Source organism: Artemia sp. Qi Xiang Cuo, chromosome 20, assembly GCF_049724085.1.
Source record: "Artemia sp. Qi Xiang Cuo chromosome 20, ASM4972408v1, whole genome shotgun sequence".
Taxonomy (NCBI): domain Eukaryota; kingdom Metazoa; phylum Arthropoda; class Branchiopoda; order Anostraca; family Artemiidae; genus Artemia; species Artemia sp. Qi Xiang Cuo.
Genome location: NC_142813.1, coordinates 33,256,772 through 33,271,786, shown reverse-complemented (window position 1 = coordinate 33,271,786; position 15,015 = coordinate 33,256,772). Strand labels below are relative to the sequence as shown.

At 35.5% G+C, this 15,015-nt stretch overlaps 1 protein-coding gene across 4 annotated transcripts in view; it reads left to right on the top strand.

Moving 5' to 3' along the window:
- Nucleotides 1-15,015, top strand: part of LOC148940121 (TOM1-like protein 2) — a 95,726-nt gene that overhangs the window by 21,296 nt on the left and 59,415 nt on the right. For all 4 annotated transcript variants that reach the window (XM_089106395.1, XM_089106393.1, XM_089106394.1 and 1 more), the window contains exons 2-3: nt 9,720-9,889; nt 11,330-11,420. In XM_089106395.1, the coding sequence (XP_088962521.1) occupies nt 9,720-9,889; nt 11,330-11,420 (261 nt within the window). The remainder of the gene's footprint in view (nt 1-9,719; nt 9,890-11,329; nt 11,421-15,015) is intronic.

Here is a 15,015-nt window from a genome sequence, read left to right as displayed (position 1 = left end):
ATTGGTAGCAGTGACTATAAATAAATTTTAGACCACACTGACTTTCCATTTTATAAATGAAACGAAATGAAAATTATACCCTGTTGTTCTATATTTTCATTTTGTTTTATTTGCTAACAGTGACCATAGATAGGTATAAATCAAGTGCCATTATGTAGTTTAGAGTTGACACTGCCACACAGGTGTTAATTTTGGATACAGTTTGCAAGCTCATCAAGTATGAACAAGCAATCTCTGCCTCCTTGTTAAACTCCATTTTGTTATTAGTTCTAAGACACAAATTATGGGCAGTTCCATTCATATCCTGAGATTTTGGCTCTCCATTCCTTGTTGATTCTTTATTGAAAACTTCAGCTGATGCTGCGAACATATTTTCTCAGTCTTCTCACCCAAAGAGTTCCAGCCATTAATTACTCCTAAAACTCCTACCCTGGTTTAGTGGCTGATTGTGGGCCTGTGATGCGTCTTTGAGTGACGTATTTTTTTTATTCGAAAGCTGTGTGAAGAGTATATTCTTATTTTTGTTTACATACTTGTATATTTGTGGTTTGTTGCTTTGCTTGATAATGTTTCCTGTGCATTTCAACCCTGGTTTAACTGAACCCCCATGCAACTCAACCCCCTTTTAACTCAGCCTAGTTTAACACATCCCCTGTTTAACTCAACCCTGCTTTGTTAAACCCCTTGCAACTCAGCCTTCATTCAACTGAAGTGGATTTAACCCTCGCTTAATTCAGCCTCTGTGTAACTCAACCCCTGCATAGCTCAACCCCTATTCAACCTGTGCAACTCAGACTTCTTTTAACCCAACCCTATTTGGTTCAATTCCTATTCAAATCAACTCCATTCACCCTACTCCAAATCAACTCCTGAAGTCGGCAATATAAATAGAAAATGTAATTCAGCTCATTTTGTTGGAAGTGATAAAAGTTGACTCGAAATAAAAATGGTTAATTGGTTAATTTGTTGGTTAATTGTTATGTAAGTATTTTTTTTCGTGCTGTTTTAATACAAAACTGCCCCCCCCCCCTTAAAAACCACAAATTATCTATCTTCCTTATATATTTGGAATTGACAATCTTTTTATGCCCAAGGACCAAACACACTTGAATTTCATGGTTGCAGCAATGGGGTTGAGTTGCATCAGGGTTCAGTAAAATGAAGGTGGAATTACATGGAGGTTAAGTTAAATGGATATTGAGTTGAACAGGGATGAGTTGAATGGGGTTGAGTTAAACGGGGGTTCAGGTGAACAAGAGTTCTGTTAAATGGATTGAGTTGAAAGTGGTTCAGTTAAACTGGAGTTCAGTTACATGCACTCCCTTGATGATTGCTTTTGGGTGTGCAATGTTTGACTGTATTGTTTCTCACCAAGTCCTCAAGTGCGTTTTGTGGTCTTCGTTTTTACCCTTTTATTCAGCTGTACATGACATTTATAGATGGAGCCAGCATAGTATATTCTAAGGCCCATAGCTGGTCTTCTAATTATTTCTCCTGTATATATTCGGGAAGATTCTATTTGACCAGCTGGTGATGGTTCTCCTGAGGAGCCAAAGACTTGAGTTTGCTTTATGTACGGTGAGTGTGGAATGTTTGTGGAACTTCATGACGTTATTCATGGTGACTCGCAGATCTTTACCACAGGTGCAAGTTGATAAGTGATACGACAGATGATATTTGGTTATCCCTCATGCTGTATTTGTGTCACTGATTATTGTGACTAAGCGGAATAGGTACACACTTTGATATTAAAGAAGATAGACACTGGCGTGTGCATGCTTATATGTATTAGTTAAAAAAAATTTAATAAAGAAGTTTTCTAAAGAAAAGCCATGCTAAACTTAAGACAAGCAGAAATGAATTCCTATAATAACTCAAGGTCAAAACTGTCAAAAAATAAATGAAGCTCAAAACGGACAGACATTACATAAACAATCATATCAAACATATAGGTAACAGGTACAAACGTAAATGGATATATAACTTTTAAAACGAATAAAAACTAAATTGAATATTCAAGACAAATTTGAAATAAACAAAAATCACAAAAAGGAGTTAGGCTACTTCTCCCTCTGCCCTCCCCTTACCGTAAAAGTCTAAAGCAGGCCTTCCTAAACTATGAGTTGCAACCCCAAATGGGGTCGCAAGAGATTTTTAATTCAAATTTTTAAATATTAAAGTCAAATATTTATAAAATACTACAGGAAAAGATATATATTGTAAAGTTGATGAATTTTTAAAGACTGAAGGTCTAGAATGGAAAAATTGTAGTGGAATATGCACAGATGGTGCAAGGGCGATGACGGCCAAAACATTGGTTTCAAATCCTTTTTTCAAGCTACTCATTATGACCATATAATTTTTACTCACTGCCTTATTCACGGAGAGGCCCTTGCAGCAAAAAAATTATTATCATAATTGAACGATGTGCTTCAGAATGCTGTTAAGATAATAAATTTTATTAAGAGCCATGCCCTTAACAGTCACTTGTTTTCAAATCCATGTAAGGATATGGATTCCGTCTATACAACTTTATTATTACATGCAGAAGTAAGATGGTTGTCAAGAGGTCAAAGTTTAAGAAGATTATTATTTTTATTATTAAAAGACGGAATTGAAATATTCTTAACCGAACAAAAAAGTGAACTTGCTGCTTTTCTTCAAAACGACTTATGGCTATTCAAGTTGTGTTATTTGTCGGATATCTTTGCGAAATTAAACGACCTCAACTTGCATCTTCAAGGAAAAATTTGCGATATATTTACTTCTAATATAAAATTGAAAGTTTTATTAAAAGGATTAAAATTTGAAAAGATAGGATAGGAAAAAAACCTTTGAAATATTTTCCAGTGTCGACAATTTTATAATCCAGTAAAAGTTATTGTAGATCCCTTAAAAGCGCTAGAAACCTAGTTCTGTACATATTTTATATTAAATATTGATTTCAAAAAGATAGCTTGGATTCAAAATCCGTTTTGTATTGATTTAACTGAGTCACATACCGCTTGAAGCTCAAGAGGAATCTGCTGAGCTTTCCAGCAATTCAAACTTAAAACTACAATTTCCAAAAAAGCCCGTGTCTGAATTCTGGATCAGAACTAGAACTGAATTCTTCACAATCGCAGATATGGCATTGTATGTTTTTTCTGCCATTCAACGCCACATATTAATGTGAAGTTACTTTCTGAGCTTTAACACATATCAAACCCCAATATATTTCATCAGTAAAAAATGTTGAAGAGGTCTTACGTCTAGCAGTGTCAAAAATTCGCCAAGATTTAATTTGTTATGCAATAAAAAACAGGCGCATCCATCTCACTGAAGTTTTTCCTTTCATTTTAATTTAATATTTACCACCCAACGACTGCGTTCGAATATATTCGATTGAACTAAGATGGTCAGAATTTTCTTTTATTTTTGTTATTGTAAAAAATGCAATTTTGATAAAAAATAGGGCATACAATTTTTGTACATATAACAAAGACAACTTTTGTGAAATTTTTATTTTCGATTTTTGTATGCTTCTAAACGAATTTTTAAACTATATATTTTCATGTGTACATGTATATTGTTACATAATGAATGAATCATCGAAAAATGTTTATTTGTTTTTCAATTATATTTTATATGGGGTCGCCAGGAAATTTGCAATCATAATTGGGGTCGTGAATGAAAAAGTTTAGGAAGCCCTGGTCTAAAGCATATTGCGTCATTTACGTTTTATGGAAAAGTATATGTGTCTTTTACAGTTATTGGAAAGAACTAATAAAATTAAACTGAATATTTGATATATAACGATATAAATTGCTGAAAGATCGACAATTCAAGGTTATAATTTACTGTAATAAATATTTATATTTTTTATGTTGTAAAAATAAAAGGAAACATTTTAATATATTTTGTTTTCAGTAAAGCACAAATGACGCAGCAGGCTTTAGACTTTTACGGTTAAAAGAGAGCGAAGGGGCCTGTAGCCAAACTCCTGTTTGTAGTGAATTTTGTTAATTTTAAGTTTGACCTGAATATTCAATTTAGTTTTTATTCATTTTAAGAGTTATACATTCCTTAGATAATTTCGGAGACCACACTGCCTTACCATGACGATAAATAAAAGTTCAAATAGGGATAAAATCCTTTTAATAGACAGTGATGATGATAACAGTGATAGAAATTCACAAAAATACTAGATATTTCATCAGTAGTAAAACTATTGATGACGGTCACTGCATATGTGACCGAAATATATGGTATTTTTTGTGATTTTCTATCACTGTTATCATCATCACTGTCTATTAAAAGGATTTTATCCCTATTTGAACTTTTATCTATGCATTCCTTTGTATTAGTACTTGTTGTCTTTGTGTTTGCTATGATGGTTTATTTAATTTCTGTTAGTTTTGGGCTCCATTTATTCTTTAATAGAAATATCTGGTCGTTTTGAGGTTGAATTATTATAGGAACTTATTTTTGCTTATCTTAAGCTTAATATGGCTCTTTACTTTTCTTTCAAAAACTTCTTTTTCGGATTTTTTATAATTAATTTCTCTTCGTTTTTTATTACCAAAGTTTCAAGTTTTTCCACATCCCCTATTTCAACATCAAAGTGATTTTTTTCCAAAATTAAAGTTTCAAAGTTCAACATTCCCTGAAAGTAGCTACAAGTAGATGTAGTAGCAGTTACAAGCAATTGCAGGCACAGTTGCAAGTTGTCGCAGTCGGAAGTAGTCACAGTTGCAATCGCAACCAATCTCATTTTCAGCCGCAATGTAGTAGTGGTAGTGGTGCTGAAAGTTTCAAGTAAATTGTAGATACGCCTTTTGATAACTTGGGTGATGATAGCTTCTTTTGATATGGCTCAACATACCCCTCAACATTTCCCAAAATTTTGTCTCAACACACATAGCCTTTTCGGACACACCCAGGATCAAATATTCCCCCCTTTCGCAATAATAAATTCTGCATGTTATAAATGGACGAATTGGATAATTTACATTCCTTGTCCCCTGAGTCCTGGGGGCGTTCCATCCCAAGAGTTATAGCTATTATACGTTCTGACTATTTTGAATGAATTGACTTTTTAAGATATCTATTATTATTAAGGGAGACATCTAAAAGGACAAGATTGGGGGGGGGGTCATCCTCCGTTCCTTTTTCAACATCCCTCTCAATATACCTTTAAAGTTTCAACTTCATAGCCTTAGCCGTTCCTTAAACATTGCTGTTGTGTTCTTCTGACAACCCTCCTGCGTATAGCGAGTGTTTTGATTTTGTTCGACATCCCTCTTAACATTTTCTAAAAGTTTTATCTTAGTAGTTTCTGCCTATTTGGAGATGTAAAAATGGGCAAATTGCATAATTTACAATCCTTGTCCTGGGGGCTGTGGAGGCATTGCATCTCCGAAGGCATAATAACTAGATCTTTCTGCTGTTATGAACAAAATCACTTTTTCAAAATTTTGATCAGTGATGAGGTAAAAGGGCATCTATAAAGGGCAAGGGGGGCTGGCTCCCGTTCAATTTTCAACTGAACATCCCTTGAAATTTTTAACTTAATACCCTTAGCCGTTACTTAGATATTGATGATATGACCTTCTGACAACCAGCACTGCATACAGTGTGTTTTATTGTCTTCGGTATCCCTCTCCATAGCTTTGGTTGGTTATGTCGTCCCCGTAGGCATAGTTATTTGAACTTTAGACTTTTCTGAACAAAATGTCCATTTTAAAATTTTGATCGAATCTCTTTGGTGGGATGGCAACTAAAACGTTATGGGAGGGGGCTGAAAGTCCTCCAATTACTTTTTCAAATCCTCTCAACATAAATCCTCTCAACGTGTCTTAAAAGTTTCAACTTAAAACCCTCAGTCGTTCTTAATACATAACAGGTCCTCCTTTTTGATACACTGGAAGCGCATAATGTATTTTGATTTACTATAAAAATTTCGCATTTCCGGAAAAAATGTCCTTAGCCTTTCCGGATGCACCCAGAATCCAATTTTGTCAATTTTTCTGATTAAAAATCCAGCTTGTAAACAATGGGCAAATTGCGTAATTTATAATCCTTGCGCTGGGGCTATGGGGGCATGCCTTCCTTGGAATTATAGCTATTAGACCTTTTGACTAGTTTGAACAAAATTTAATTTCACCTTAATACCCTAAGCCTTTCTGGATACCCAGGATCAAACTTGCTCTCTTTTCTAATAAGAATCTTGTATGTTAACAATAGGAAACTTGCATAACTTATAGTCCTTGTCCCGGAGGCTGGGGGGTGTCAACCCCAGAGAGATAGCTATTTGACCTTTGGACTATTTTGAACTAAACGGATATCTCAAAATTTTGATCTGATGCATTTGAGGAAAAAGTGTGTTTGGGGTTTTTTGCTGCCCTCCGTTTACTTTTGACTCTTAAAGACTTTCGATTTCCAATTGAATGAACCTCCTCTGAAGTTTATATGGCCACCCTCCATCTGAAGTGCTTCTGGGAAAAAAACAAATAATTTTTTTTTATAAATCATTCAAACCTTATGGTTCTTTACTATAGGCAGCGTTATAGCGTTGCCTCTGATTCAAGGTCAACTTGTATGGATTATTGATTGTCTGAGAACTATCAATTGGTACCATAGCTGGGGAAATACTATTGAGAGTGTTAATGGCTTTTTGGCCTTTAAAGCAAGATTATTTTTTTAGGGGGGGGGTGTATTTTAAATAAAGTGCTATTTTTGCATAGTTGTACAAATAAAGGGCAATATCAGGGGTTAGTCCGTTTGTGATAATTTCACAGATCGTCGCCTAACAGCGGTTTTGCCGAATCGGTTTTTTTCCAAAAACCCAAGTAAAACGAATTTGAAAATTTTAACATTTGTATCTCAGAATCGGCTATAAAGGTAAAAAAAAGGTAAAGGATGCGGCACTAGACCCTTAAGGTCCAAACCGGCGGTGCTGATCTCCGTTTCGTGGCCCTTCAGCCAGGAAGTGCAATCGGGGGCCGGGGGCCAGCCAACCTATGCTTTCGCAAACACTTCATGTTTTACCTTCCCCAGATTTCTCCAGGTACCCATTTAGAGCTGGGTTGACTCTGGCTAAGCTTACAGGGTCACACCACACCACTGACCCGCGTCCCAATCTAAGAAACTGACCACACTAGGGATCGAACCCGAATTCACGGATTCTCAGCCCAGCGCGCGTCCACTTAGCCAGAACGGCTAATAGCTAGAGTATTGATTTTGTTTCAAAATTAAGAAGAAAAGTCGCTTATATCGTTGCGCTTATTATTGAATCTGACCATGTAACCAACTTTTGTTCAGCAGATCAGCAACTTTCGACAAAACGGACCATGTTGTATGTGATTCGGCAAAACCGCTTTAAACAATATGCGATTCGGCAAAGGAGAACTGCAAAATTCAGGCATTTAGAGAAGTCTTAAAGCAATGTCAATTAGACAATTCGAAAGAGAACCTTTTTTACTCAAGATAGCGTTTACAACTCAATTTTGACGAAAAAAATTTATTTTCGGCAAAACCGCTTTCAGGCGGCGAGATGTGTGTTGCATAAGCGTAGAAGCAATAACTAGTTTTTGTTTTTATTTATCAATTTAGTTCCTTTGTATTTTTAATGTCCAGAATTTTTTGTTGTTGAAAATTTGAAAAATTTTGGTTCTTTGTGTACTTTTCTTTATATACTTTGCCTGTGTTCCAGCTTGCTTATTACTGTAATTTAATAAAACTGAAAGCTAATTAAACAGCATATGTCTTAGGATAGGTCATTAGCCCTTTCGGTTGCAAGTGGCTTATGTGTCATCTTTGTAAAAGCGTTTTTCATTCTTGTTTCAAGTAGGAAGATATATTGCTTCGTTAATTCAAAATTTTAGAGTCACTAAAAATTTACAAATTATGAACCATTTTGTGTTGGCACAAAACTTGTCCTGAATATCCACTGATTTTTCTTATTTTCTTATTTCTACTGTCATTTCCTAAAGCTTTTTTTTTATAAATTTGAACCTCAAATGAATGTCAAAATCAGTGCACATAAAATCTAGAGGGATATTAGAGCAATCACGTTCGTCGACATGGCCTGGAAAAGCAAAGAGCAATTGTTTGGCAGGAATGTATAACTGCAGGAGAGACTTGTTTTGCTTGTTTTCTAAGCTAAACATCAAGGTCGCTGGTTATTTCGTTTGGGACGGGGGTCAGTGACGTGACTGTAAGCTCAGCCAGAGTCGACTAAAGGGCGATGAAACGGAGATCAGGATCGCCAGTAGGGATTAAAATCCATTGCCATATTCTTCACCTTTACCATCTTGGGTAGCCACCAAAGTTTTCCAAGTCGGTTTAGACTGAGCATTTTTTTTGTTTCTGTATCTAGTACTTTATTTCTGTCGAAAAAATATTAATATTTTTTTCCAGATGTTACAAAAGTCTGCTCTCTGTACGTGCTGGTGGTGTTCCAGGGTGATATTGGGGTTAATGTCCTACTTTACCTTTGCCCAGTAATGAAGTTTGCTTAGTCGAATGGCGAAGAGGAATGTCTTAGACCTCTTTTCCATATTTTAATATTTTTTTGTATAATTTATCCATGCTCATCTGTGTATTTTTGCCTCTCCCCCTCCGAATAAGTGGTTTGTTAATCTATAACCGCCAGTAAAGGCTTTATGGCAATGGCAAATTAATTGCCTATTTCAGAATTTCCACTTTCTGGCTTGTAACCCTACTTGAGCTAAAATTATTGTTTTGTGGCAAATATTCCTGTCTAAAGAGTGTCTGACCTGCTTTTTTTTACCTTCTTTACTCTACTAGAGGTGACCCCATGAAGTGCCATATGGTGGCGTATGACACTTAAAGTGATGCTATCAGGACAAATTCATAAATTGTGCATAGATGTAATTATTAGTTTTTGAATAAGCCCATTTTCTTATAATATTTTAGAAAACTGGTACCACTGGAGATAAATAAGAAAGAAAAAAGAAACAAAAGAGAAACCCTAAGACATCGGTGTTGTTCCACTTATTTCAATATGCCACCAATTCTTCGGGGGAGGATGCATGTAGTTGTATCAATGGTCTAAGGCCATTTTTTACTGCGTTCCCCTCTGCTTTTGAAAAATACATTTTTTTTTCCTTATTTTTTTATTGGAAAATGCCTTGTTTTATATTTTTGTCGAAAAAAATAAGAAACACGACCCCTCCATCCGATAAAAAAAACTATTTTTTGCCTCTTTTTTCATTTTTGTCAATTGAAGCCGCCGGTTAGGGGAGGGGGGTCTTGTCTCTTTTCCCAAAAAACGTATTTTCATAATTACAAATGACATTGCAGTTGATCTGGGGAAAATCTGTTTCAATTTAGAAATTTTTTCAAGCAGACAGTTTCCTTATAAATATATTTTGAAAATTACAGTTGTATGGCTTGTGGTATGCTCTATGTAAGGTTCTAGCTGCTGCTGCAACCATGATGTCACGAAAAGTGTTTACTAAATATTCATGATTCCACTCTACGAGACACACTGACAAAATCTCAAGGAGTTTCCAGCATGGTTTCCTAGTGTAGGGTCTATGTAGCTTTGAAAAACTGGGGTTTTAGGCTCATTTGCGTTTTAAGATTTGTTTTTGCTTTGAAATTTACTATGGGTTATTGTAAACCCCTAAAAAGAGATATCAACCACTAGCTTCCCCTTATGTGAAGGTACAAAGTATTGCAACTAATTTATTTTGCCATTTGATTTGTTTCAGAGGAAGCAACTGACAGTTCTTTGCCATCTGAAGACTGGGCCAAAAATATAGAAGTTTGTGATTTAATCAATGCCAAAGAAGATGGTCCTAAAGATGCAGTTCGTGCCATTAAAAAGCGCTTGCAACAGAATGCTGGGAGAAATAATAATGCTGTCTTGCTAACTCTCACGGTTTGTTATTTTGATTCATTGCCGTTTGCTCAATTCAAGTTTATTGGTTTATTCCTGTTTGTGAAACACACACATATATATATATATATATATATATATATATATATATATATATATATATATATATATATATATATATATATATATATATATATATATATATATATATATATATATATATATATATATATATATATATATATATATATATATATATATATATATATATATATATATATATAGCGCAACATAAAAACAATAAAAAAACTACATAAAAATAACATAAAAGCAAAGCAAGGAAAGCTCGCAAAACACATTTATGCGTGAAGTTGAGTATATGAGCTTCCAACTTTTGAATTCCTTACTGGGGTTTATGAAACCATGAACCTTCAAGTCGGTGTTTCAAGTTTTGGATTGATGAGGAATTTGGAATTATCTTTACGGCAACTCTTGTAGGGATCATGTCTTGTTGAAGAATGTGGAATGTAGTTTTTTGGAATGCAGTTAGAAATTGTATAATGAAAAAAATATAAAAAAAAATGTAGTCAACACTTTGTTGAGGACACGTTATTTGCTATGAAGCACAAAAAGCAGTAATTGCATCCCCCCAGTCTCTATCCCCTCCCCCTGCTAAAATGCGATGAATACTAAAAATTGTACATGTAAACGGTTTTTTGCAACTTTTTAATTCTATATTTTACTAAGCTCTGGCTGTTTCCTACTAAATTATAAGTTCAGTTGTTAAGTTGATGAAAACTACAATGCTTTCCCAGCATATTCATAAGAAAAGATTACCTTCTGAAATAACTAATCTCAAGTAAGCTGCTTGAATGAGGACTATTTTTTATATTTTATTTCCAAATTCCTGAGCTTCCTTACTTTAATTGAAAATTTTATAGGAAGCTTAGTGAATTATCCCATTGTGCAACATCCTCTTAATATTTTCAGATTTCAAGGGATAGATATGGTACCGTGTATAAAAAAATGAGGCCCCTTTAGCTTGGGAGCCCCTAGACTACAGCTTTTATTTTCCTTTTGGATATATGACAGTCCTTACATCCTTTCCTCAATTAGAGGAGCTTTATTCCCGTGCCTATTTTAGTCAAGAAAGCTTTTTTTATTTTTAAGCCTTTGTTTGTTTGCGTTTTTATTTGTTTGTTTTTTTCACTGTTATTTTGTTTTTGTGTTGATAACATTTTTTGGAATATAAGACATAGATATACCGTTGTTGATTATTTTTAACTTTATCAAATGTCGTGGCAAGCCCTATTCCAGCAACAGTTTTTCTTATCGATGCACTGAAACATACAGTTTAGTTTCTGTATAAGTAAATTTTAACTATATCCCTCCTGAAGAGTTAATTTGATGCCGTACGTAACTTTCTGTCTATTTCATGAGTTCAATTTTGTATTGTTACAAGCAACATTTTTGTTTTTCTAGTTATTGGAAACCTGCGTTAAAAACTGTGACAGACGTTTTCATGTTCTTGTTTGCTCTAAAGATTTTGTTCAAGAGCTTATTAAGGTTATTGGTAAGTTCTTTTTAGAAGTTCCTTTGAATAATTATCCTGTGTCGATTCAGCCTCAAATTGTTTGCTTTTAAACGTTAATAGATGGTTAAGAGATGAGACCGTTCTAATCTTTTTCGCGAAAAATATTTTGAAGAAAATTAATTAGTGCACTCGATTCTGTGACCACCTCTAAACTCTCATGCCTCCTGTTTTCAAGCCTGAATTTTTTGCTAAATATGGACAAACAAACAAGCAGGCTTAGATGATATGAGCTTAGCTTTGCTTAGAAAAAGATCTAAAATAAAGTTAAATAAACGGGTTAGGCATTAGGATCGTTTTTTTATTTGTTTAAAATTGTTTAAAATCTGATAAATGATTTTTTTTCAAATTGAAATTTAAAGCACCATGAATAGTTAAAATAGAAGCAGATTCTTCAAATTGGTTAAGCAAAAACTTACACATCCGTATATATCTTGAAAGAAAAGGGAAAATTAGGAATTCAGGTTGCGGGCTACCTAAGTAAAGAACGATGTGGGCACAATGTGTTTTTTCTCCATCCGGGCACTTCGTATCGAAGGAGTTGTCGTAGAAACTTCGAAAAGGGCGCATTCGATTGGAAATTGGAGTGGCTAGTGCCCTTTTTAATAGTCAAAATTAATTGGGGGGCAACTCGCCCGCCCCTCTTTCTCCGCCCGTTAGTTCCTCACACACAACCGATAAACATTTAGAGATAGCCTGGGTGTTCAGTATAGTTGTTTAACCGGTGTAGAATATGTTTTTTTAGGAGGTCACTCCCCAACAACCCTCAGGGCAAGGGTTTTAAGTTATGCCCTGTGAGCATATATTAGTGTTTTAAAATGTGTTGTCGTAGAAACTTCAAAACAAGCTCATTCGATTGGAAACTCGAAGAGCTAGTACCCTTTTTAAGAGTCGAAAGTGATTGGAGGGCAACTAGCCACGCCCATCATTCCCCCAAATACATCCAATCAAAATTTTGAGATAGACATTTTGTTCAGCGTAGTTGATTTCTAGATAGAAAATATGTTTTTGAGGAGGATACTCCCCCACAACCCTCAGGTCAAGGGGTTTAAGGTATGCCCTGGGGGCATATAAGGTTTTTATAGAAGGCGTTGTCGTAGAAACTTCAAAACAATCTCATTAGATTGGAAATTCACAGGGCTAGTGCCCTTTCTAACAGCCGAAAGTGATTCGAGGGCAACTAGCCCCCCTACGCCCATCATTTTCCCGGACCCATCCAATCAAAATTTTGAGATAGCCATTTCGTTTAACGTATTTTTAAGTTCTGGAAATTAGGTCTTTGAGGATGACAACCTCCTCACAGCCCTCAGGACAAGGGTTGTAAGTTATGCCATGGGGGTATATAAAGTTTTTATTGAACGTGTTGTCGTAGAAATTTCAAAAAGGGTTCATTTGATTAGAAATAGAAATGGCTTTTGCCCTTTTTAATAGTCGAAAGTAATTGGAAGGCAACTAACACCCCTTCCACGCCCACCATTTTCTAAAACACATCCAATCAAAATTTTGAGACAGCAATTTTGTTTCACGCAGTTAAAGTTTAGAATACTATATCTTTGAGCAGGACACCTCCCCTACAGTCTTCAGGCTAAGGGTTATAAGTTTTGCCCTGGGGGCACATAAGTTTTTATCGAAATCTTTGTCGTAGAAACTTGAAAAAGGGCTCATTCAATTGGAAATTCAAAGGTTTATTGCCTTTTTTAATAGTCAAAAGTGAATTGAGGGCAACTAGCCCCCCTCTCTCGCCCACCTTTTCTCTAAACACATCCAATCAAAATTTTTAATTAGCCATTTTTTTCAATGTTTTGGATTTTCAGATAGAAATTATGTTTTTGAGGAGGACACAGCCCTCAGGGCAAGGATTGTAAATTATGCCCTGGGGGCATATAAGGCTTTTACTGAAGCTCGTTGTCATAGGAAGTTCAAAATTGACTCATTCGACTGGAAATTGAAATGGCTAGGGCCCTTTTTAATAGTCGAAAGCAATTGGAAGCAAGAAACACCCCTTCCACGCCCACCATTTCCCAAAACATATCTGATCAAAATTTCTTGATAGCCATTTTGTTCCACGAAGTTTAAAGTTCAGGAAATTATACCTTTGAGCAGGACACTCTCCCCATACTCTTCAGGGCAAGGGTTGTAAGTTATGCCCTGGGGGCATATAAGGTTTTTATTGAAATTGGCAACTAACCCCCCTCTCACGCCCACCATTTCCCCAAACACATCCGATCAAAATCTTGAGATATCCATTTTGTTCAACTTAGTTGAAAGTTCTGTAAATTAGGCCTTTTAGGATAAAAACCCCATCAGAGCTTACAGTGCAAGGGTTGTAATTTGTGCCCTGGGGGCATATAAGGTTTATATAGAAAGTTATTGTAGAAATTTCAAAACGGGCTCATTTGATTGGAAATTGAAATTCCCTTTTTAATAGTCGAAAGTGAGTGGAGAGTAATTAACCCCCCTCTCACGCCCTGTATTTCCTCAAACACATTCAATCAAAGTTTATAGATAGGCATTTTGTTCGACGTAGTTGAAAGTTCTGGAAATTATGTATTTAAGGATGACAAACCCCCGAGAGTCCCCAGGGCAAAGGTTGTAAGTTATGCCCAGGGGGCATGTAAGGTTTTTAATGATAGAGTTGTCGTAAAAACTTCAAAAGGGGCTCATTAAATTTGAAATTGTGAGGTATAGTGCCCTTTTTAACAGTTGAAAATGATTGGACGATAACTAATCCCTCTCTCACGCCGACCATTCCCCTAAACACATCCAATCAAAATTTTCAAGTAGCCAATTTGTTCACCGCAACAAAAAGATCATGAAATCATGAATTCGAGGATGACAACTCCCCCACCCAGCCACAGGAGTTATGGTTGTAATTTATTCCCTGGGTCTCTTTAAGTTTTCTATTGAAAGTTATGTTGTAGGAAATTCAAAAGGGCTCATTTGATTGGGAATTGAAAGGGCTAGACCATTTTTTAATAGTTGAAAGTGATTGAAGAAAGACTAACGCCCCTCTCACGCCCACCATTTTCCCAGACACATCCAATCAAAATTTTGAGATAGCCATTTTGTGTAACGTAGTTGAAAGTTCTGGAAACTAGGTCTTAGAGGATGACAACCACCCTCACAGCCCTTAGGGTAAGAGTTGTAATTTATACCCTGGGGCCCATATAAGGTGTTTATAGGAAGCGTTGTCGTAGAAACTCGAAAAAGGCTCATTCGATTGGAATTCGAAAGGTCTAGTGCCCTTTTCAATAGTTGAAAGTAATTGGAAGGCTTGACAATTTTATGGTAAAGATCGATGTGAATATAATGTATTTTTTTGTTGTTGTTATTGTTGTTTAGACCAGGGCACTTCATATCAAAGGAGTTGTCGTGGAAACTTCGGAAAGGGCTCATTAGATTGAAAATAGAAAAGGTTCATGCCATTTTTATTAGTCGAAAGTAATTGGAGGGAAACTAATCCCCCACCCACGCCCACCCTCTCAATGGACTTTATGTTTAAATACTAACTGTTGCCATAAGATTAAATCAAATGCACTGTGTTAATGCTAAATCCCGATGAGGCTTCTCAGCAGTA